Source organism: Sus scrofa, unplaced genomic scaffold (genome assembly GCF_000003025.6).
Source record: "Sus scrofa isolate TJ Tabasco breed Duroc unplaced genomic scaffold, Sscrofa11.1 Contig238, whole genome shotgun sequence".
Classification (NCBI taxonomy): domain Eukaryota; kingdom Metazoa; phylum Chordata; class Mammalia; order Artiodactyla; family Suidae; genus Sus; species Sus scrofa.
The window spans coordinates 35,737-60,701 of NW_018085080.1; the positions used below are offsets into that span (position 1 = coordinate 35,737).

Here is a 24,965-nt window from a genome sequence, read left to right on the forward strand (position 1 = left end):
TTTCTTAATATTCTGTCAGGTTGTGGTAATCTCTTTGCACATACCCAGACTCTCCTGAAACTAAGTCCATGGTTGTGATGTGGTGACACCAAAAAATGGTAGCCAGTATTAAACATGGCCCAGTTACAAACTGTATATTCTTCTAGAGTAACCGTCAGTTCTAGATTATTTTTAGTAATTGTCTGCTGCAGGGGGTAGATTATAAAAAATAAAGTGCAAGCAATTCCTTTTTTTAATCTCATGCTTGTTTGAGCATAAAGACAGCGTTTACTCCTTTGAAAGGACACTATCTAGCAGTCCTATAAAATCATCTCGACGCAGAAGGCAATCTGACTTTAAAGAAAATGCCACTCAGATTGTTAATTACATTCTAAGCTAATGGGACATAGTTTCGTAGGTACGAAACCAGACGTAGTAAAAATTCTGCTGTAACATTTAGCAATAGCCGAATCTGTTGGGGGCTGTAGTTCTATCACATTGATCCGCTGGTCTCATCGTGTCCCTGTGCTCACACGTGATTCACGTTTAAACGCTAAAATCTTCAAGCAGTACAAGTTTTCGCTTCTGGTCTCCAAGATGGACAAAACCTAAACCCACTCATCAGAGAATCTAAAAGACCTCGAATGCTGTTTGTCGGTGACGGGTTCCCCCCGAGAGCTTGTGTTTAACTGGCCCGCTGTGCATGCTGAGGGGGGTACACGTGCGCCCGCTTGTGCCGTGGGGGCAGGCGATGCTCATCCTGCGGTTCTGCTCTTGGAGGGCGCGCTTCCTGTCGCATGCATCACACTGACCCAGTACTTTCTTTCCTTCCTCCGTTTCCCGTGCCCTGCTTGCTGTGTAGCAAATGGAATCTCTTGCAGTAAGTTAACTTTCTTTCCTACTCTTGGTCCATTGACGCATGGACCCATAACAGATCTTATTTGTTTACTGGGACTGTTGTATCTCTTAGCATGTTTTCCCTATTTTGTTTCATTGTCTTTTATTTGGTAGACTGAGACATGTAATGTATTAGCATTCTGGGCTGCTTCCCTCCCAAAGTAGAAACCTAAGTTGCTATGAATGCTCATGTTATTTATTAGCAGACTATTTTAGTTAATAATTAGGATTATCTGACACTTAGGAAAGTCAGAGTTTTCATGGCTAGGTTTCACTCTCAATTGTGAACGATAACATTTTGGTTTGAAACAATACTCTTTTGTCTGCGAGTCTCTGGTAGTTATCCTTTATGCCAGATTTTGAAAGGGTTCCATAAAGAAAAGCTTAAATGGTCAAAACATGATTTACTAAAACAATCAAAGATCTAGTTTGGGTTAACAAGTGAGTATAGCTACTTCCTCGATCTTAGGCTGGTTACCAGCACTGAGAAATAAAATCTCAGAATTGTTTTTCCCCCCTGGGGGCCAGGGCAAAGGGAGAGGAAAAAGAGAAATTGCTCCAGCATGGTCTTAGCATGAACTTTGGTCACTTCTAAAAAGTAGGATCAAAGTATTTAATACCATTCATGGAATATTCTTCTTAAAACCTAAATGCAAATTCTTATCATTTCTCTCCTTAGACTGATCTGAAGTCCCCTCGACAGCTCTCAGTTGTGAGCTGAGTTCGTAAAAGGCCCTATCTCTCCTTACCCGACCACATTTGAAACAGTGACGTGATTAGGTCCTTTTCTTGTTGCAGAATCCCACCCACTACGTAGCAGCTAACCCATCCTTGGGATTAAAAAACAGGCAAATTTTAGAGGCAGATAAGCAGATATACCCGGGAGCAGTAGAATCATTGGTATTAGAAATACTCATGATTTATTCTCACTTTGTAGTACACAGAGCTGTTTAATGAAATCACTTTATATTCCAGAGGTATCTCTAGGGCTCAAAGGCCATTTTGTATGAATACTTTTTAACGTTCTTTCCACAGAAAGTGTTGCATGGTTTCATAATTTCTCCTTGCTCTAAGTTCTTTGGGCCCTTTTTATATCTCTTTAGTTCAACAAATATTTATTGGGCCCTGAGTAGACACATCGGCAGTAAAACTGAGGCAGCACCTTAGAGGATCACGTGACGCGTGTGTTTAAGACTTTAGGAGGAGTGCCTGCACCCTAAGTGGCAGCCAGAATGGGCACAGGAATAACCTCCCACGTGTCTGCTGAATGTTTAAACTTAATACCTAGAATCTCTTAATGTTGTCCCTTTCAAATAAACAGTTTTTAAAAACATAGAGCATATAAAAATTAAGATGTGTAGCAAATACAATGGAAATTTGGCAGTTCACCCAGTCCCTTCATAGCGACTTCTAGTTAGTCACCTTCCAGGAACTGTTTTATTCTATACTATACCGTGAATGTCTGATAGAGTTATTGGTTCTTGTTGTTTTATTTAGAATGGTGACAGCTAGTTCTGTTTCCTTGATTTAAAAAAAATATACATATGTTAGACTCCACCAAGATTTCATTGATTACATAAAGCATGATCCTTCATAACGATTTCTCCGCCTGCAAATTCTCTCTTTAGCAACTGGAACTGTGTCAGAGGTTGTACAAGCTACACTTCCAGCTGCTGCTGCTTTTTCAGTCCTACTGTAAGCTCATCGGCCAGGTGCACGAAGTCAGCTCCACGCCCGAGGTGAGCCCACCCTCTCCCGACCGCAGGTCCTGCCAGGAGTGTCCACCTTTCCTTCTCTTTTCCCCCTACCCGTTCACAAATGTCCAGATGACTTTATTCCCACCTACTCGTTTCACGCCAGCACTAGGCTTGAGGAGGAGGGTCCAGCACGAGGGGACCCAGGCAAGGGCCATCGCTGCCATAAAGGTAAGGACGACGTGAGGGGCCCCTCCTCCGTGCTGGGCCGAGGGCCGTCCCTGACCCTGGCCCAGAGCCTGAGGGTCCTTATTTGAAAAAGTGCCTGGTGTTACGGTTTTTCTCATCTCGAGCCGTTCCTGCTTGACGGACTTAGAGCTAAGAAGGAAAGGGGTGGACGATGTGTGATTCTCTTCAGCCTCCCTGCCCGGCTTAGCACGGGGATGTGTCCCCATGTTTACGTGGAAAAGGTCCAACGACTTGAGCATCCTGTTTCTGCGTGAGCTAAAACTTCCCCAGCAGTGCAAAGAGCCTCCTGCAGCGTAGCACATGCACTCAGGCTGCACTGGAGGCGACGGAAGCGCAGAGGACCGGGGCCTCGGTCCCCTGGAGGCCAGGCGCTTCGGAGAGGCTACTTTCGGGAGGCACTCGCACCTGAGCTGACTTTTTCAGGCTGGGCTGGAGCCATGAAGTGGAGCCGAGGAGGAACGTTCCGACAGGAAGCAGCAGCCTGGGCATAAACGTGCTCGTGAGAAACAGAGCGAGGCGGGCAGGCGCTTAGGTATTTCTAGAAAACAGAGGCCACCCCCGAAGGCCCAGTGGACGGAGGCCCAGGAGATGAGATGAGGGAGCTCGCAGGCGATGCCCCGCCTTGGAGTGTGTCGTTACATCTTTCTAGCCGGGATGTGGAGGGTGGATTTGATGACAACGGGAGGGCAGACAGGGGACCAGTTATGAGGCTGATGAAATAGCTCTGATCAGAGTTTGAACCTGGACAGAAATGCTAGGGCCAGGGAGGAAGCAGGACCTGGGGGAGATGTTTAGGACAAAAGGTCACTGAAACTAGAGGGAGAGAGAGAGAAAGGGGGTGATGCTCAGGTCCTGTCACAGACAAACGCAGTGACGGCGGTGCCATGCCTGACCCCGTGATGGCTGAGGACCGAGGTGACTGTCCATCCACACTCAAGCCTCCTGCCTGCTGGTCACGGCAGGTGTGACACTGTCTTGCAGGGGGTCAGATAGGAGGGTCTGCAGCCAGGCGAGGATGGAGCCCAGGAACCATCAGGTCTGAGTTGGGAGAGTGGGAGGAGGAGACAGATATTGTGGTTGTCAGTCTATTATTTTGTCTGGAAAAAAGGAAGGCAACTGGAAAAAAGGAAGGCAACTGTACAGGTTTAAGGATACAATTGGCCCTTGAACATGAGTTTGAACTGCATAGATCCACTTCTAAACAGACATTTTGATATATACATTGAAAAATGGGGGGGAGGGATTTGTGACAATTTGAAAAAACTGAAACTGCAAATCTTAAAATATCAAAACAAATAGAGAACAAGGTACATAAGTCATGACTGCGTAAGAAATATGATGTACGAGCAACATACAACGTAGGTGTTAATGGACTGCTTGTTTTCAATAAGACTTCTGGTCAACAGCAGGCTGTGTGTAGTTAAGTTTTGGGGGGCATCAAAATTATGCAGTACCCGGAGTTCCCGTCATGGTGCAGTGGTTAACGAATCTGAGTAGGAACCATGAGGTTGCAGGTTCGATCCTTGGCCTCGCTCAGTGGGTTAAGGATCCAGTGTTGCTGTGAGCTGTGATGTAGGTTGCAGACGTGGCTCAGATCCTGCGTTGCTGTGGCTCTGGCGTAGGCCGGGGGCTACAGCCCCATTAGACCCCTAGCCTGGGAGCCTCCGTATGCCGTGGGAGCGGCCCTAGAAAAGGTAAAAAAAAAAAAAGACAAAAAAAATTATACAGTGCCCCAACCTCACGTTGTTCAAGGGTCAATGGTCCTTCCATAAACGCCCATTTCAAGGCAAGCAGGAGTCAGACATGTTTGTTTATGAAGAGCTCTTCACAACCAGTTTCCATCCACAGTCACAGAGGATCAAAGAGAAGGCAGGGTGGACTGTTGTTTGCCTCAGTGTCAGGGTAAAATTTACTCTTCTGGCAGGTATCGACAGGATGCTCAGATCTGCCTTTGCTCAAAAAGAAAGGACATGCAAATGCAATTCACTTGTCATTTTCCATATTAAAGAAGGAATTTAAGTTTCACTCGAGTAGTAAATGATGTGTTACATATGTATATTTGTGTATACACATATAACCTTTTCTTTTTTTTTTTTTATGGCCGCACCCACAGCATATGGAAAGTTCCCAGGCCAGGGATTGAATCCAGGAACATCAGATCCCTTAACCCACGGCCCTGGGCCGGGGATGGAAGCTGTGCCTCTGCAGTGACCTGAGCTCCTGCCATCGGATTCTTAATTACACTGCGCCACAGCAGGAACGCCTACCTATAATTATTTTAAATCTAATAAATTTAAATTTCTACCCATTTTAATTATTTTAATGTAATAAATTTAAAGTGAATTTCTATTCATTTTAAATATAGATAATTTTTTAAGTACTATACACACGCATACTGTATTTGAAACTTATCTACGTTTAGAGTTCCTGTCATGGCCCAGCAGTAACGAACCTGACTAGCATCTATGAAGACACGGGTTCGATTCCTGGCCTTGCCCAGTGGGTTAGGGATCGGGCATTGCCATGAGCTGTGGTGTAGGACGCAGATGCAGTTCAGATCCTGTGTTGCTCTGAGGGAGGCCAGCAGCTGCAGCTCCGATTCGACCCCTAGCGTGGGAACTTCCATATGCTGCTGGAGCAGCCCTCAAAAGACAAAAACAAAAAACAAAAACCTTACCTACATTTAAAATAGGAAATCCACTTTCAAACGTAACAGCTATATACCAAAGATACTGTACCAACTCATATAAAGGGGTTATTACCTCGTTGCACTTTCAGCCTGGGGCTGGAGTAGACAGTTGGGTTTAACAGGCATCTCGGTGCAGGCAGATGGGCCCCAAAGGCTTCAGTTCTCTAACCTGTGCGACAAGCAAGCTGGGAATGAGAAAGGTGAAGATGTGGGTGAATCAACGTTCCACAGAAAAGGGGCATCTCCTTACAAAGGGAAAAAAATGTTAAAAACATCCTTTCTTTTTCATGCTCTCAAGGTCAAACGGCAGAAGCTGTCCTTTGTGATACACGTTTGGGTCACTCGTAAGAGGAGCCATCCGGCCTCTCTTAGGATTTCCTTTTTAACAGCGCTGGAGCTTTTGGTTCCAGTAATTCTGAGGGACACTCTCTTACTTCTGTAACATGAATACCAACATGACACTGAGATTTCCTCCTTGCCCTAAATATTCTGTCTTTAATCTTTCCCATGGCATAGAAATAGGGAGAAAAATATATTCTCCAAACAGCTTCCCTGGTCGTGATTACCTATGTTGGGCACTTCTGTGCCAAATTTGAATCTCAAAAATATCTGCAGCGTGGATGATATTTCAGTCTCACAGATGAACAAACTGAGGCACATAAAAGCATTTGCTTGAGTCTGCACCCGTCGAGAACGTAGAACGGGCAACTGCATGCAGCTCCACCCAGCTCCCAAAGCTGTTCTCTTCTGCATTTAACTTCTAGGCAAGTCCTTCTGTTTAAATAGAAAGCATTTTAAAAGGAGCCTTAATCTTTCACAGAAGAGCGCATCCCAGCTGTTGCTACGTAGGTATTCAAGGCCTGCCTCCCCAAAGCCTTCCGCACACCAAGCACGGTTCCATCTGCCCGCATCCCTTTACCACCATCCTGAGCTCGTGCTTCACCAGGCCTCACACACATCCTTCTCCTTTGGGGATGGAAAGTCCAGCAGGCACCTAAACACAGTAAAAATACCTTTTTTTTAAACAGCTGCTAAACATGTCCAGGGAACTGAGTGACCTAAAGAAGAGCCTGAAGGAGGCCACCGCGGCCATCGCGGCGGAGCCCCTCTACGCCGAGGGGGCCTGGGCCGAACCCACCTTCACGTCCACCGAAGCAGCCATCCAGTCCATGCTCGAGTGCCTCAAGAACAACCAGCTGGGCAAGGCGCTTCGGCAGATCAGGGAATGCAGGTAACTGTGTCCAGCGCAGGTGTCAAAAGAGGGCCCTGCCGAGGAGCCACGTGGTCGGGGTTGGGACTCGAGCACCAAGGGGCGGAGCATCGCCATGTTTTATAGAGATCCTTCGCGCTCTGTGCTCTGACCATGCCTGCCCGGGTAAGGTATGGGTAACGTGTTTTAAAAGTATCGAAACACTCTTTAAAGCATTTAATACGTTAAGGTAGTAAACATCCCTAAAATGTTTAAACCCTTCGAAGTACGCCCCAAGATAACCTTCAAACGCATTATTGGAATGCCTCCTCTGCGGGGTTTTCCTCCCTACACGGGGACAGTGCCCGCACAGGCATGGAGCCAGAATGCTCTCTAGAGCAAACACATGCTTTGGGGATTATCAGATTCCATTCTGGTATTGTGATGTGTCATGTGTTTTTTAATCAAAATCGACAGGGTGCAGTATTCTCAAACTGCGATTAAGGTGCTGTTTGCCCCGCTCTGAGCTTCCTCTTAAGAAGCCACAGCACTGTCTGTTTCAGATAGTTGAACTGCATAGTGTGTAAGTCGCATCTCCATTGAAGCGCTTCCTTAAAAAAGTAAGATTCTTGACCGAATCGCGATCCCGAGCCGCTCAGCCTTGTGAGCAATGGTGCCCCTCACGGCGGCCGTTCTTTTCTGACTGCAGAAGCCTGTGGCCCAACGACATCTTTGGGAGCAGTTCTGACGATGAGGTCCAGACGCTGCTGAACATTTACTTCCGTCATCAAACGCTGGGACAGACGGGTACTTACGCGCTGGTGGGGTCCAACCAGAGCCTGACCGAGATCTGCACCAAGCTGATGGAGCTGAACCTGGAGATCCGGGACATGATCCGCAGGGCCCAGAGCTACCGCGTCCTCACCGCCTTCCTTCCCGACTCCAGCGCTTCCGGCACGAGTCTCTGACAGCAGCCGCCCGTCCCCCGAGGGGGCCAGGCTGGGGCTGCTGCCGTGCTGGGGCGACGTCGTTCAGCGTCTTCGCAGCCTTCCAAAGGCTGGGGCGGACTGTTCTCCCTCTTGTTACCTGTAGGACTTTTTCTAGAGAGGATGGGGCAGAACCTCCCACGTGTAGCAATACTTAAGAACCAAGGTCACACAGGACCTGCCAGGACAGACTCCATCGGTCACGCCCGTGTGGCACACACGTGTCCTCGTTTTGCTAAACAGATGCAACTCACTACTGCAGACGTGACTCTCGTCGCATACCAAAGCCGACTACTTCCAACAGTACCTTCCTTTCTAGAAACAATTTTAGATTGGCAAAAGTGCAATGTTTTCTTCACTAAAAATATTTTATATTCTCAAACTTGTACATTCTTTCCCTTTTCTCTTTTTTTTTTTTTTTTTTTTTTTTTTTTTTTTTTGGTGGGCTGAGGAAGGGGCAGGCAGAATGAAGCTGGCCACTGAAAACTGTAAGACGGTCAAAAGCTGACAGCCTGTGTTTGTGAAAAGGGAATTGTAAATGGACAATTTAATGTACACTGAAATTTGAAGACAATTACTGTATCTAAAAGGAGCTGCTATGAAGTACTTTTCTTACGTTGCTAGGCTACTGTTTCTGCAAGCCCTGGATCTCTTTGCAGGGGTCTGTGATCAGGACCCTTGTACCAAAAACGGTCTGGATAGACCTTTTTTTAAGGATCTTGGCTGCTTTTTACTAGAAGGTTGCTTTTATGAGCGTATTTATACTACGGAAGGATGAGTGTTAATTTTAACCAACTTTGCCATTTTGTAGCAAAAAGTTAAAGACCTTCACATTATAAATTCCAAATCTTTCCACCTGTTACGCATGCATATTTAATATCCATTTGGATAGCCAGAAATAGAATCATGAAGGTAAAATATGAGTTGTCACTTTGTTTCTTAAGAACTGTCATTTTATTTGTAATATATATGTAAAGGGCCATTCTTAAGTTTTCTCCTTAAACTTACTGCTGTCACGTGTTAGCTGCGTGCATGTATAAACCTGTTCCACATCAGAAACATAGTCAAAGTTTTATCTATGTAACTTATTCACTCTGTAAATACATTCAAAGTTTTTGTGATGTAATCTCGGTTGATATTCTGTTTAGACCGTCCTTTAGACTAAAAAAAAAAAAAAAAAAAAATTACCTATTGATCCTGGGTTTTATTTCTGGTTAATGAGGATTTCTGCCTTTGACATGTTTACAGTTTTGCATGGGGGCTGCCATGGCAACAACCCCAAAGGTACCACCCTTATGTGTGTCCCATGAAGGGCAGCCACTGGGGTTGTGCGGCAAGCCAAGCACAGTGACCCTGGGAAGCAGAAGGTCTCTAACGTTCTCGGAAGCAGACACCCAACAGAGATTGGGACCTTCAGCAAAGAGAGCAGTCCAAGAAAATCGAGAGGATCTAACTGTCCATGGCCCCTCCTGAGGTTGTCATCCTTAAGCTTTTGAAATAGCCTCATAAAGAGCAGAAGTACTGGTAATTTTAATTCTCTCCCCAACACTCATCTATTCTTCACCCCACTCGAAAAACAGGGACATGGGAACATAATTTACTTCTCCTGTCTTCCTCCTCATACTTCTTAGATTCATGAATACAACCTGCTTTCCTCAAGCAACGAAATCGTAAGTAGTCATTTTTTAGAAGTATCCGGCAATAGAGAGCCTGATCCCCCAAAATTCATGTTATTATACATCAAACTTAATTTTAATGACCTTTTGGATATTGCTGTCAACATACTCTTCAGATGGTTTTCAGCTTACCTTACAAATGATTCTCCATGATTTGGGGGGGGGGGGGCGGGGAGACAACTCACCAAGTGCAGGTTTCTGTGGTTTACAACTGGCCCGCTCTCAGCTCTGCGGGACCCACAGCAGAAAGGACTGACTAGTCAGGACTTGAACTGTCCACCACAGCAAAGAACCACCATGATCAATTACGCTTTAAAAAGGAGATTGCAATAATATCTTACACTCTATAGTCATGGGAAGTAGTGGTGGTGGTGGGTTTTTGTTTTTGTTTTTTCCTGTTTTGTTATTTTTAAGAAAAAACCAGATTTGTTCATGTGAAAGCTTTCTTTTCCTTTACCGCTCTTCCTTCACTGCGTCTCCCTTGAGTGTAGAAGAAAGGCCCTTTGAAGCTGCAGCCCCACCCCAGCAGAGCCCCACAGCGACTTTGGATCTGTGCCCCCCTGGTACTATGTTGAGCCTCTGTGACTGAAGCATCAATGTTCCCTTCCCCAGGGATGCAGAGGAGAGGAGGCGTGGAGATGCCTCCTAGGGAGCGGGCAGAGGCCTCTCACTCAGAGAAATGCCTCCTCACAGGTCCCTGCTTTCTAGCCCCAAAATGCGATCCACTTTATCCCCTGGCATAAAAGCCAATGCAGCCAAGTACACTGCAACTGAGGCATGACTGAATTAAAACTGGAATGTCCAGGGCAGTTCTGCTGTGGCTCAGCGGTTAACAAACTCCACTAGCATCCATGAGGACATGGGTTCGATCCCTGGCCTTGCTCAGTGGGTTAAGGATCTGGCGTTGCCGTGAGCTGTGGTGTAGGGTCACAGACGTGGCTCGGATCTGGCACTGCTGTGGCTCTGGTGTAGGCCGGTGGCGACAGCTCCAATTCAACCCCTCGCCTGGGAACCTCCATGTGCTGCGGGTGTGGCCCTAAAGAGACAAGAAGACGAAAAAAAAAAAAAATCTGGAATGTCCACATCAAGTATTTTAGAAAAAGCACCCCACGCTTTAGAGACATGTCAATGTCTTAATTCGCACCAACAGATGAGACTGTTAATGTCAGTACAGCTGTGAAATAAAGATGCTTGTAACTGTCAGCACTGCACCCGTGCACACAAACGCGCAGGCTCAGATCTTTAAGCCCTTCATCTTCCAAATCCTCAGGCTGTTCTCTTCAGGGAATTGCCAAATTAGAGAAGTACGGGGCCCCCCAGGTTGGTTCTATCAGTAGCTCACATCTGCTTCCTGAGACCGGCCTGAAGAGCACAGATACGTCCATGGGTGATTTTACACTCCCTTAATAATCTCTCACTAAGGCTGGGTTTTGGTTTTTTTTTAAGCTTTTTATATACTTACTTAGGCTTAATTAACATTTGAAGGCCTGCCTGAGCTGAATCTTTCCCTCCATTCAGCAAATGTTTACAGTGTACCCACTCGGGGCCAGGCACCACCTCAGAGGATACTGTGCTTATCAATACAGATGCATCCCTGTTCTCTGGAAGCTTACATTTTGGGGGGAGGGGGGAGAAGGCTTGTCTGTCTATGCCAGGTCATGATCAACAACAAAACAGGGACAAGAGTAACAGAAAGGGGGTCAGAGAAGCCTTTCCAGCAGGATGATTTCTGAGCAGAGGTATGAAGGAAGTGAGGGTACTGCATGGGTATCTGGGGAAAGACCTTTTCAGAAAAGGGAAAAGCAAGTGCGAGGATCCTGAAGCAGAAGCTGCTCCCCTTGAAGGGACAGCAAGGAAGCCAGTGGCCGAGCAAAATGAGTGAAGAGGGCAGTGGCCAGTGGCCACAGGGTGGCAGAAAGGGTCATGTGGGCCAGAAAGGACCTGGGCCTGTACTGAGTGAAGGCACTGGATGTTGGGGAGCAGAACAGTGAGATGCTTTGACCTTTGACCTGTGTTTTAAAAGGCTCATTCTAGGAGTTCCCATCATGGCTCAGAGGAAATGAATCTGACTAGCATTCATGAGGACAAAGGTTCGGATCTCTGGCCTCATTCAGTGGGTTAAGGATCTGGCATTGCCATGAGCTGTGGCGTAGGTCACAGAGGCAGCTCAGATCTGTAGTGTAGGCCAGTGGCTACAGCTCCTATTCGACCCCTAGCCTGGGAACCTCCATATGCCACAGGTGCAGCCCTAAAAAGACTAAATAAATAAATAAATAAAGGCCCATTCTATCTGGAATGATGAAAAAATTCTGGACATAGTGGTAAAGGTTATCCAACATTGTGAATGTACTTAAGGCTGCTGAGTTATGAACAGGGCTGGTAAATTTTATATTATTATATTTTACCAACATAAAACGTTTTTTAAAATGGATTACCCTGGATGGAAAGATACACCATGCTCTTGGATTGGAAGAATCAATACCATCAAAACCAACTATACCACCCAAGGCAATCTACAAACGCAATGACATCCCTATCAAATTACCAGTGGCATTTTAACATTTGTCTGGAAACACAAAAGACCCTGAATAGCCAAAGCAATCCTGAGAAAGAAAAACGGAGCTGGAAGAATAAGGCTTCTTGACTTCAGACTATGCTACAAAGCTACAGTCATCAAAACAGTGTGGTACTGGCAGAGAAACAGAAATAAAGATCAGTGGAACAGGATAGAAAGCCCAGAATTAAATCCACATACCTACAGTCAACTAATCTACGACAAAGGATGCAAGAAGACACAATGGAAAAAAGACAGCCCCTTCAGTAAGTGGCGCTGGGAAAACTGGACAGCTACATGTGAAACAATGAAATTAGAACATTCTCAAACACCACACACAAAAAATACAACACAAAATGAAGTGAAGACCTAAATATAAGACCAGACACTATAAAACTCTTAGAGGAAAACATAGGCCAAACCCTCTCTGACATAAACCACAGGAATATCTTCTCAGATCCACCTCCTAGAGTAATGACAAAAACAAAAATAAACAGTTGGGACCCTAATTAAACTTACAACTTTTTGTACAGCAAAGGAAACCTGAAACAAAATGAAAAGACAACCCACAGAATGGAAGAAAATATTTTCAAATGAAGAGACTGACAAAGGATTAATCTTCAAAATATATAAACATCTCCTGCAGCTCACTACCAAAAAACCAAAAAAACCTGAGCAAAAAATGGGCAGAAGATCTACACAGACATTTCTCCAAAGAAGACAGACAGATGAGAAAAAACATTGCAAAGACGCTCAACATTTCATTCTTAGAGAAATGCAAATCAAAACTACTATGAGGTTCCACCTTACACCAGCCAGAATGGTCACCATCAAAAAGTCTACAAGCAATAAATGCTGGAGAGGGTGGAGAAAAGGGAATCTCCTCTTACACTGTCGGTGGGAAGGTAAACTGTGCAACCACTAAGGAAAACATTATGGAGATTCCTCAATAAACTAAAAACAGAATTACCATACAATCTAGCAATCCCACTTCTGGGCACCTATCCAGAGAAAATCATGACTCAAAAAAGATACATGTACCCCAGTGTTCACTGCAGCGCTATATACAACAGCCAAGACATGGAAGCAATCTAAATGTCCATCAACAAGAGGAGTAGATAAAGAAGATGTGGTCCATATATACAATGGAATATTACTCAGCCATTAAAAAGAATGAAATAATGGCATTTGCAACAACATGGATGAACCTAGAAATTATCATGCTAAGTAAAGTTAGACAGTGATAAACATCATATGCTATCACTTATATGTGGAATCTAAAAAAAGACTACAAATGAACTTATTTTCAGAGCAGAAACAGACTCACAGACTTTGAAAAACTTATGGTTACCAAAGGGGACGGGGCACCTGGGAGGGAGATGGACTGGAGGTTTGGGATGGAAATGTTCTAAAATTAGGTTTGATGATGGTTGTACAACTATAAACGTTTTTAAATTGCCAAAAAAGAAATATGTTAAACTATTTAAAAATTTTTAAAAATAAAAAGGGAGCTTCCATCATGGCTCAGTGGTTAACGAATCTGATTAGGAACCATGAGGTTGCAGGTTCAATCCCTGCCCTTGCTCAGTGGGTTGGGGATCCAGTGTTGCCGTGAGCTGTGGTGTAGATCGCAGACGTGGCTCGGATCCCACGTTGCTGTGGCTCTGGCATAGGCTGGCGGCTGCAGCTCCGATTCGACCCCTAGCCTGGGAATCTCCATATGCCGCAGGTATAGCCCTAGAAAAAGACAAAAAGACCAAAAAAAAAAAAAAAAGAGAGAAAGGTTCATAAACAGAAAAAAATACATATAAAAAAGATTACTCTAACTGCTATGTGCTGAATAGACTATAGGGGGGCAGAAGCAGGAGGACCAGTTAGAAGGCTACTGCCACACTGCAACCCGTGGATGACAATGGCCTGGGCCAGGGTAGCAGCAGCCAGGTGGTCAAAAGAGGGCATGTTCTTGGAGTTCCTGTCGTGGCACAATGGTTAGCGAATCCAACTAGGAACCATGAGGTTGCAGGTTCGATCCCTGGCCTTGCTCAGTGGGTTAAGGATCCGGCATTGCTGTGAGCTATGGCGTAGGTTGCAGACGAGGCTCAGATCCTGAGTTGCTGTGGCTCTGGTGTAGGCTGGTGGCTACAGCTCCGATTGGACCCCTAGCCTGGGAATCTCCATATGCTGCGAGAGCGGCCCTAGAAAAGCCAAAAAGACTAAATAAATAAAAGACAGCATGTTCTGGAAATAGTTCAAAGGTGAGCCGACAGGACGTGCTGATGGTGGGTGCAATGGGAGAGACCCCCAAGTTTGGTCCAAGTAACTGAGAGCACGGAGTTGGCAGTTCCTGAGATGAAGACGTGCGTGCTTGGCAAGTTGAGATCCAGATTTAATTTTCAGACATGGTAACTCCGAGAGGGCTAAAATTAGATAGCCGAGCCAAGGTGGCGAGCAGATGTGAGTGTGCCATTGAGAAGGCTAGCAACAGAGATGGTGTGTAAAGCCCCTGAGGAACAGGCGGAGCACACGCCTTTCTCCCCTGTACGAGTCAGGGTGTAGAGTGAGGAGTCTGAAACCTTAGTCGCACATTAAATCATGGGGGGACCTTAAAACACCAATACCCACTCCACTTCTCCAGAGGTGGGTTTGTCTTAAGTGTGCAGCTCCAGGGCCATTTTAATCCCCGCAGGTGATTCTAATTCACTCCACTGGCAAGGCTGAAACACTTGCTGTGGTGGTTCCTGGACCTAAAACTCACAGGAAGGTGCTTGTTGAAAATGAGTACTCAGGTACATCCCGCATGGGGTCCACCAAACCAGCATTTTAATAACCCGTCACTTTGGAAGTCACCGAATTAGGAGACACAAAAGTGTTCTCCAGTCAAGGGCACACCCTCCCTCATTTTCCCCTGTGGGCTGTTGACGTGGAGATGCCAGCTCAAATCTATCAATGATTTGTTACTTTGTTTTGTATTTGAAGTCACGGGAAGTGAGTCGTTGGAATTCACTGAGGTCCACTTACAAAGCCACTTCCCGGCAGATGCTTCCTTCTCTGCCACCATCTCCTCCAGCCCAGACCCTGCTTTGAACAGCACACTCTTGCTCAAACACCGTATGCTAACTGCGGGTTCCAAGAACATGGGCCACTTGCCACCAACGTCTAGAGCTCCTGGGTCCGGAGGGTGACAAAGCCTCTCCTTGTTCCCTCCACAATCTCCAACCCTCCTCTCTTTATTTCTCTTTCCCACAGCCCAGAGACTCTGAAATTCCCACTGCCCAGCGGCACGGACCACCTGCCTTCCTCAGGTCCGTCACCCACAGTGTTGCCTGTGAACCAGGGAGCATGTCAGAGTCACGGAGGAAGCTCCTCAAATACTCTGAGGCCCAGGCCCCACTCCAGATCCCCTAAATCAAACCCTCAGGATAGGGCCCTGCCCTGTGGTTTTTAAGTTGTGGCTGTGGCTGAGAACCACTGATCTAATGCCCTCCTGCTTACACCACCTTATTCAGTGACTAGACAATAGCTTATTGCTGTCTTCCTCTCCACCCCAAGGTCTCAGATCATTCCTCGGGAGGGCAGCATCCTCATGGATAACCCCAAGAGTATCTTTTTCCTCTCAGTTTTAATATTCTTACCTCCAGGGGTCATTGCTCCCTTCCTTCCCACCATGGCCACCCACTTTCATGGCCACCGACTTTCATGGCTATACAAAAACCCTGCCCGTAGCAACAGGGACACCAGCTCCAGAATCTCATGTTGAAGCATCCCACTCAGGAATGCTCCCAGGCCATTTTTACTCCAGCTCCCCACCCTTTGCAACAATTATCATACCCCTGTCTTGCCCAACTAGTTAAAACCTTTCCACATCTGCACATGCTGAAATGTGAAATTACTACAACTGCACCCAAAAATATCTTAGAGTGCCATGTTTCCAAAAGAGCCCTCAACACTGCCAGACAATCGTAAAATACAATTAAGCCCCTTGATAATTTCAGATTCCTCTTACCTGAGACAATTATTTCATACTTTGTTCTCCCTCCTCTGCTTGCCCACCCACTCTTTTTATTAAGATATGATTGATATAAACTATTCGTTTTAGATTACAAAACAATGATCCAACATATGTGTGCTTTGCAAAACAGTCACCCCACTAAGTCTATGCACCATCTGTCACCATACAAGTTACACAAGAATTTTTTTCTTCTTATGAGGATTTTAAGACGTAATTTCTCAGAAACTTTCCAATTTGCAATGCACTATTTTTGACCATGCTGTATATTATATCCCAACAACTGACTTATAACTGTTAGCTGTACCTCTCTCCTTCACTCATTTTGCTCACCCTCTAACCCCCCGCCCCCCAACTCTAGCAACCACCCATCTTTTCTCTGTATCTGTTAGTTTGCTTTGCTTTAGTCTGTCTTAGCTTTTAGATTGCACAAATAAGTGAAATCTTACAGTCCTTGTCTCTCTGACTTATTCCACTTAGGAAAATACTCTCAATGGCTATCTATGTTGTCACAAATACCAAGAGCTCATTCTTTTTCATGGCTAAGCAATACTCCATGTATATGTATACCACATCTTCTCTATCCATTCATCCATCAATGGACACTTAGATAGCTTCCAGATCTTGACTGTGGTAAATAATGGCACTATGAACATTGGTGTGCACATAGCTTTTTGAATTAGTTGTTTTTATTTTCTTTGAATAAGTAACAGAAGGCATACTGCTGGATCATATGGTAGTTCTATTTTTAATTTTTCAAGGAACCTTCATACTGTTTTCCACAGTAGCTGCATCAATTTACATCCCAATCAACATGACACACCAGTTCCCTTTTCTCCACATTCCTGCCAACACTTGCTATTTCTTGTCCTTTTAATAATAGCCTTTCTGCAGGAGGCACATGAAAAGATGATCATCATTACTAATTATTAGAGATACAATTCAAAACTATGAATTACCACCTCATACCAGTCATAATGGCCATCATTTATAAGTTGACAAGTAGGAGTTCCCATGTGGCTCAGTGGGTTAAGAACCCAATTAGTGTCCACAAGGATGCAGGTTCAAACCCTGGCCTCACTCAGTGGGTTAAGGATCCAGCGTTGCTGCAAGCTATGGCACAGGTCGCAGATGTGGCTCGGATCTGGTGTTGCTGTGGCATAGGCTGGCACCTGTAGCTCCAACTCAGCCCCTATCCTGGAACTTCCATACGCTGCAGGTACAGCCCTAAAAAGGAAAGAAAGAAGGAAGGAAGGAAGGGGGAGAGAGCGAGAAAGAGAGACAGAGAGAGAGAAGAAAGAAAGAGAGAGAGAGAGAGAGAGAGAGAGAGAGAGAGAGAGAGAGAAGAAAGAAAGAAAGAAAGAAAGAAAGAAAGAAAGAAAGAAAGAAAGAAAGAGAAAAAAAAGGAAAAGAAAAGAAAAGGAAGGAACATGTCTACAAATAATAAGTGCTGGTAAATTGGGTGTATCCACTATGGAGAAGTGTATAGAGGTTCTCCAACAAACTGAGTCAACATATGATCCAGTAATCTCACTCCTGGCATATATCCAGACAAAATTTAGGTCGAAAAGATACATGCATCCCTATGTTCAAGACAACTCTATTTGCAATAGCCAAGGCATGGAAACAATGTAAATGTCCACTAACAGATGAATGGATAAAGAAGATTTGTGTATATATATACACACACATATATATTCATACATACACACACATAGAATATTACTCGGCAATTAAAGAGAATAGGATGGGATTAAGATGGCAGAATAGAATAGAGCTCAACTCCTCTCCTAAAAACAACAAAATTTACAACTATATGCTGAGCAATCTTAAACCAAATGGACCAGAAACTTTCAAAAAAATATCCTACTCCAAAAGACAAAGAGGAGGCCACATTAAGAGGAAGGAGGGGAAATTACACAATATAAGCAACCCCATACCTCCCTGGTGGGAAGCCCCACAGACTGGAAAGTAACTGGTTCACAGAGACTCACCTATAGGAGTGAGAGTTCTGAGCCCCACATCAAAATCCCATGTGTGGGGATCTGGCACTGGGAGAGCATCTGGCATTGAAGGCCAGTGGGGCTTGTGTGCAGGAGCTCCACAGGACTGGGGGAAATGGAGACCCCATCCTTGTAGGGCACACACAGACGTTCATGTGCACTGGGTTCCAGGGAAAAGCAAAGTCTCCAAAGGAATCTGGGTTAAACCTGACTGCAGTTCTTGGAGGACATCCTGGGAAAACAGGAGTAAATGTGGATTGTTGTGGGGGAAGGACATTGGAAGCAAAGCTCTCAGGAATATTCAGCAGCTGCCTTTCTCTGGAGGTGGCCATTGGGAAAATCTGGACCCACCCATCAGTGCTGAAAAGCCCCAGGCCAAACAACAATCCAGGTGGGATCACACCCCACCCTTCAGTAAACAGGCTGCCTGAAGACCCCCCAGGCACACAGCCACCTCTAATATCACCCAGAGACAAAGCCCCACCCACCAGAGGGATAGGTATCAGCTCAACCTACCAGTGGGCAGGCATCAGCCCCTCACATCAGGAAGCCTACAACAAGCCCCTGTATCAACTTCAGCCACAAGGGGGGCAGATGGCAGAAGTAAGAGAGGCTACAATTCTATTATCTATAAAAAGGTCACCACACCAAAAACCTATAAAAATGAAAAGACAGAACTGTAACTCAGATGAGGGAGAAAGAAAAACCCCAGAAAATCAGCTAAGCTATGAGGAGATTCTCAGTTTTCAGGAAAAAGACTTTAAACTGTTGATGCTGAAGATGATGCAAGACATTGAAAATAAACTGGAACCAAAGATGGATAATTTACAGCAAACACCGAGCAAAGAGATACAAGATGTAAAACTGAAACAAGAAGAGATGCAAAATACAATAACTGAAATAAAAAATTCACTAGAAGCAGCTAACAGCAGAATACAGGAGGCAGAAGAACAAATAAGTGAGGTGGAGGACATATCAGTGGAAATTTCAGATGCAGGAACAGAAAAGAGAAAAAAGATTGGAAACAAATGAAGAGAGTCTCAGAGAACTCTGGGACAACGTTAAATGCACCAACATCCATATTATAGGGGTGCCAGAAGGAGAAGAGAGAGAGAAGGGAACAGAAAACATATTCCAAGAGATAATAGCCAAAAACTTCCCTAACATGGAAAAGGAACCATTCACTCAAATCCAGGAAGCACAACGAGTATCATATAAAATAAACCCAAGGAGGAACACCCTGAGACACATAATAGACCTGACCAAAATTAAAGACGAAGAGAAAATATTGAAAGCAGCTAGAGAAAAGAAACAAGTAACATACAAGGGAACCCCAATAAGGTTATGGGCAGTTTCTTCAGCAGAAACGATGCAGGCTAGAGGGAGTGGCACAATATACTTAATGTGATGAAAGGAAAAAAATCTCCAACCAAGATTACTTTACCCAGCAGGGCTCTCATTCAGATTTGAAGGAGAAATCAAAAGCTTCACAGATAAGCAAAAGCTGAGAGAATTCAGCAACACTAAACCAGCTTTACAACAAATACTAAAGGAACTTCTCTAGGCAGAAAAGAAAAAGCCACAACCAGAAACAAAAATACCACAATGACAAGGCTCGCCAGTAAAGGTATACATACAGTAAAGATACGAAATCATCCATGCACACTTATGCCACCAAAATCAGAAATCATGAGAAGAGGTGGGTATAAATGCAGGACACTGGAGATGAACTTGCAATTAAGAGAACAACAACTTAAAACAATCTCATATACATATAGACTCTTATATCAAAACTTCAGAATAACTGCAAACCAAAAATCTACAATTGATATGCAAACAAATAAGAAAAATCAACTCAAATACAGCACTAAAGATAGTCATCAAACCAGAAGCAGAGAGAACAAGAGAAGAAGGGAAGAAAAAAAGAGCAACAAAAACAAATTCAAAGCAATTAATAAAATGGCAATAAGAACATACATATCAATAATTACCTTAGGAGTTCCCATCGTGGTGCAGTGGTTAATGAATCCGACTAGGAACCATGAGGTTGCAGGTCTGATCCCTGCCCTTACTCAGTGGGTTAACAATCCGGCGTTGCCATGTACTGTGGTGTAGGTTGCAGACACGGCTCGGATCCTGCATTGCTGTGGCTCTGGCAGAGGCCGGGGGCTACAGCTCCAATTCAACCCCTAGCCTGGGAACCTCCATATGCCACGGGAGTGGCCCAAGAAATAGCAAAAAGACAAAATAATAATAATAATAATAATAATTACCTTAAATGTTAATGGACTAAATACGCCAACCAAAAGACATAGACTGACTGACTGGATACAAAAACAAGATCCATACATGTGCTGTCTTTAAGAGATGCACTTCACTTCTAGGCACACATACAAATTGAAAGTGAGAGGATGAAAGAAAATATTCCATGCAAATGGGAATCAAAAGAAAGCTGGAGTAGCAATACTCGTAACAGACAAAATAGACTTTAAAATGAATATTTTAAGGGACAAGGAAGGTCACTACATAATGATCAAAGGATCAATCCAAGATGAAGGTATAACAATTTTAAATATATACGCCCCAAATATAGGTTCATCACAATATATAAGGCAACTGCTAACAACCTTAAAAGGAGAAATTGACAATAACACAATAATAGTGGGGGACTTTAACACCCCACTTACAGCAACGGACAGATCATCCAGACAGAAAATCAATAAAGAAACACAGGCCCTGAATGATGCATTAAACTAGATGGACTTAATAGATATTTATAGGACATTCCATCCAAAAGCAACAGAATATACATTCTTCTCAAGTGCACATGGAACATTCTCTAAGATTGATCACATCCTGGGATGCAAATCAAAACTCAGTAACTTTAGGAAAATTGAAATCATACCAAGCATCTTTTCTGACCACAATGCTATACGACTGGAAATCAAGAACAAGAAAAAAATCTGTGAAAAACACAAACACGTGGAGACTAAACAACATGCTACTAAACAACCAATGGATCACTGAAGAAATCAAAGAGGAAATTAAAAAAATACCTAGCAGCAAATGACAACAAAGATATGACACTTCAAAACCTATGGGATGCAGCAAAAACCATTTTAGGAGGAAAGTTTATAGCAATACAAGCCCACCTCAGGGAACAAGAAAAAGCTCAAATAAATGAGCTAACTTTACATATAAAGCAGCTTGAGAGAGAACAGATGAGACCTAAAGTTAGAGGAAGGAAAGAAATCATAAAGATCAGAGCAGAAATCAATGAAATAGAAACAAAGAAAACCATAGAAAAGATCAATGAAACGAAAAGCTGGTTCTTGGAAACAATCAACAAAATTGATAAACCCTTAGCCAGACTTATCAAGAAAAAAAAGAGAGAAGACTCAAATCAATAAAATTAGAAATGAAAAAGGAGAAGTAACAACAGACATCACAGAAATACAAAGGATCATAAGAGACTACTATATGCAACTATATGCCAATAAAACAGAAAACCTAGAAGAAATGGACAAATTCTTACAAAAGTACAATCTTCCAAGACTAAACCAAGATGAAATAGAAAAGATGAATGGACCAATCACAAGAACTGAAATTGAAACTGTGATTGTAAAACTTCCAACAAACAAAAGTCCAGGACCAGATGGCTTCACATGCGAATTCTATCAAACATTTAGAGAAAAGCTAACACCTCTCCTTCTGAAACTATTCCAAAAAAATTCAGAGGACGGCCTACTCCCACACTCATTCTATGAGGCCACCATCATCCTGATACCAAAACCAGACAAAGATACCACAAAAAAAGAAAATTAAAGGCCAATTTCACTATGAACATCGATGCAAAAACCCTCAACAAAATACTAGCAAACCACATCCAACAATACATTAAAAGCATTGCACATCATGATCAAGTGGGATTTATCTCAGGGATGCAAGGGTTCTTCAATATCCACAAATCCATCAGTGTGATACAACACATTAACAAACTGAAGAATAAAAACCATATGATCCTCTCAATAGATGCGGAAAAAGCCTTTGACAAAATCCAACACCCTTTTCTGATAAAAACCCTTCAGAAAGTCAGCATAACGGGAACCTACCTCAACATGATAAAGGCAATATATGACAAACCCACAGCTAACATCAATCTCAATGGTGAAAAGCTGAAAGAATTCCTGCTGAGATCAGGAACAAGGATGTCTGCTCTCACCACTACTCTTCAACATAGTTTTGGAAGTCCTAGCCACAGCAATCAGAGAAGTAAAAGAGATAAAAGGAATCCAAATGAGAAAGGAAGAAGTAAAACTATCACTATTTGCAGATGACATGATACTATACCTAGAGGATCCTAAAGACTCTACCAGAAAACTGTTAGAGCTCATCCATGAATTTGGCAAAGTTGCAGCATACAAAATTAATAAACAGAGATCGATGGCACAACTATATACTAACAACGAAGGAACAGAAAGAGAAATTAGGGAAGCAATCCTGTTTACCATCACATCCAAAAGAATAAAACACCTGGGAGTAAACCTACCCAAAGAGACAAAAGACCTGTACTCTGAAAACTATAAGACACTGATGAAAGAAATCAAAGATAACACAAATAGATGGAAAGATATACCATGCTCATGGATTGGAAAAGTTAATATTATCAAAATGACTATACTATCCAAGGCAATCTACAGATTCAATGCAATCCCTATCAAATTACCAAGGACATTTTTCACAGAACTCAAACAAAATATTTTAAAGTTTGTTTGGCAGCACAAAAGACCCAGAATAGCCAAAGATATCCAGAAAAGGCAAAATGGAGCTGGAGAAATCAGGCTCCTGGACTTCAGACTGTACTACAAATCAACAATCATCAAAACTGTATGGTTCTGGCACAAAGACAGAAATATAGATCAGTGGAACAGGATAGAAAGTCCAGAATTAAACCCATGCACCTACAGCCAACTCATCTATGACAAAGGAGGCAAGAATATACAATGGAGAAAAGACAGCCCGTTCAACAAGTGGTGCTGGGAAAACTGGACAGCCACATGGAAAAGAATGAACTTAGAACACTCCCTAACACCATACACAAAAATAAACTCCAAATGGATTAAAGACCTAGATATAAGACCAGACACTATGAAACTCTTAGAGGAAAACATAGGCCCAACACTCTCTGACATAAATGACAGCAACATCTTCTCAGATGCACCTCTTAGAGTAATGACAGTAAAAACAAAAATAAACAAATGGAACCTAATCAAACTTAAAAGTTTCTGCACAGCAAAGGAAACCCTAAACAAAATGAAAAGATAACCCACAGAACGCGAGAAAATATTTGCAAATGAAGCAAGTAACGAGGGATTAATTTCCAAAATTTATAAACACCTTTGGCAGCTCCATATCAAAAAAACAACCAACCCCATCAAAAAATGGGCAGAAGATCTAAAGAGACAATTCTCCAAAGAAGACATACAGATGGTCAAAAAACACACGAAAAGATGTTCAACATCGCTCATTATTAGAGAAATGCAAATCAAAACCACCATGAGGTAACACCTTACACTGGCCAGAATGGCCAGCATCAAAACGTCTACAAACAGTAAGTGCTGGAGAGGATGTGGAGAAAAGGGAACCCTATTACACTGTTGGTGGGATTGTAAATTGGTGCAACCACTGTGGAAAACAGTGTGGAGATTCCTCAGAAAACTAAAAATAGGATTATCATTTGATCCAGCAATCCTACTCCTGGGAATCTATCCAGAGAAAACACATGTACTCCAATGTTCATTATAGCACTATTTCAATAGCCAAGACATGGAAACAACCTAAATACCCACTGATAGAGGAGTGGATCAAGAAGATGTAGTATATATACACAATGGAATATTACCCAGCCATTAAATGGAATGAAATACCAGCATTTTTAGCAACACAGATGGACCTAGAAATTATCATGCTAAGTGAAGTCGGTCATACAATGAGACACCAACATCAAATGCTTTCACTGTCATGTGCAATCTGAAAAAAGGACAAAATGAACTTCTTTGCAGAACAGATGCTGACTCACAGACTTTGAAAAACTTAAGGTTTCCAAAGGAGATAGTTCAGGAGGTGGGGGGTTGTGCTGGGGTTGTGGAATGGAAATCCTATAAAATTGGATTGTGATGATCGTTGTACAACTATAAATGTAATAAATTAATTGGATGATTTAAAACATCAAAAAAAAAGAGAGAATGAAATAATGCCATTTGGAGCAACATGGATACAATTGGAAATTATCACACTAAGTGAAGGAAGTCAGAGAAAGACAAAGACCATATTATGTCACATGAAATCTAAAATATGGCACAAATGAACCTATCTACCAAATAGAAATAGACTTACAGACATAGAGACAGACTTGTCATTGCCACAGGCAGGTAGACAGGGAAGGATTGGGAATTGGTGATTAGCAGAAGCAAACTATTATATATAGAATGGATAAACAACAAGGTCGCACAGGGAACTATATTCAATATGCTGTGATAAACAATAATTGAAAAGAACACAAAAATGAATATAATTGACTCATTTGCTGAACAGAAAAAATTAACACAATATTGTAAATCAACTATGTAATCAATAAAATTAAAAAGTAAAATACCAAAAGAATAGCCATCCAGTTTGGCATGAGGTGATATCTCATTGAAGTTTTGATTTGCATTTCCTTGATTATTAGTGATGCCAAGCATCTTTTCATGTGCCTGTCAGACATCACTGCCATGTTAGAAAAAATGCCTGTTCAGATCCTCTGCTCATTTTTAAACTGAATTTTTGTTTTATTATTGAGTTGAATGATTTCTTTATATATTTTGGGTATGAACCACTTATCAGATATATGATTTACAAATATCATCTCCCATTCAGTAGGTTGGCTTTTATTTTGTTAATGACATTTTCTCCTGTGCAGAAGATTTCTGTTTGCAGTCCCATTGATTATTTTTCCTTTACTGACACTGCCTTTGGAGTCAGATTTTAAAAAAATATACATC

General features: G+C 43.0%; 1 protein-coding gene across 1 annotated transcript in view; it reads left to right on the forward strand.

Annotated features, from left to right (window-relative positions):
* LOC102166104 (protein furry homolog) overlaps nt 1–8,809 on the forward strand; it is a gene marked incomplete at its 5' end in the record, with an annotated part of 44,406 nt that extends 35,597 nt beyond the window's left edge. The window contains 4 exons of the mRNA XM_021081813.1: nt 842–859; nt 2,505–2,615; nt 6,537–6,739; nt 7,407–8,809. Coding sequence (XP_020937472.1) covers nt 842–859; nt 2,505–2,615; nt 6,537–6,739; nt 7,407–7,665 — 591 coding nt within the window. The remainder of the gene's footprint in view (nt 1–841; nt 860–2,504; nt 2,616–6,536; nt 6,740–7,406) is intronic.
* Between the last annotated feature and the right edge of the window lie 16,156 nt (nt 8,810–24,965).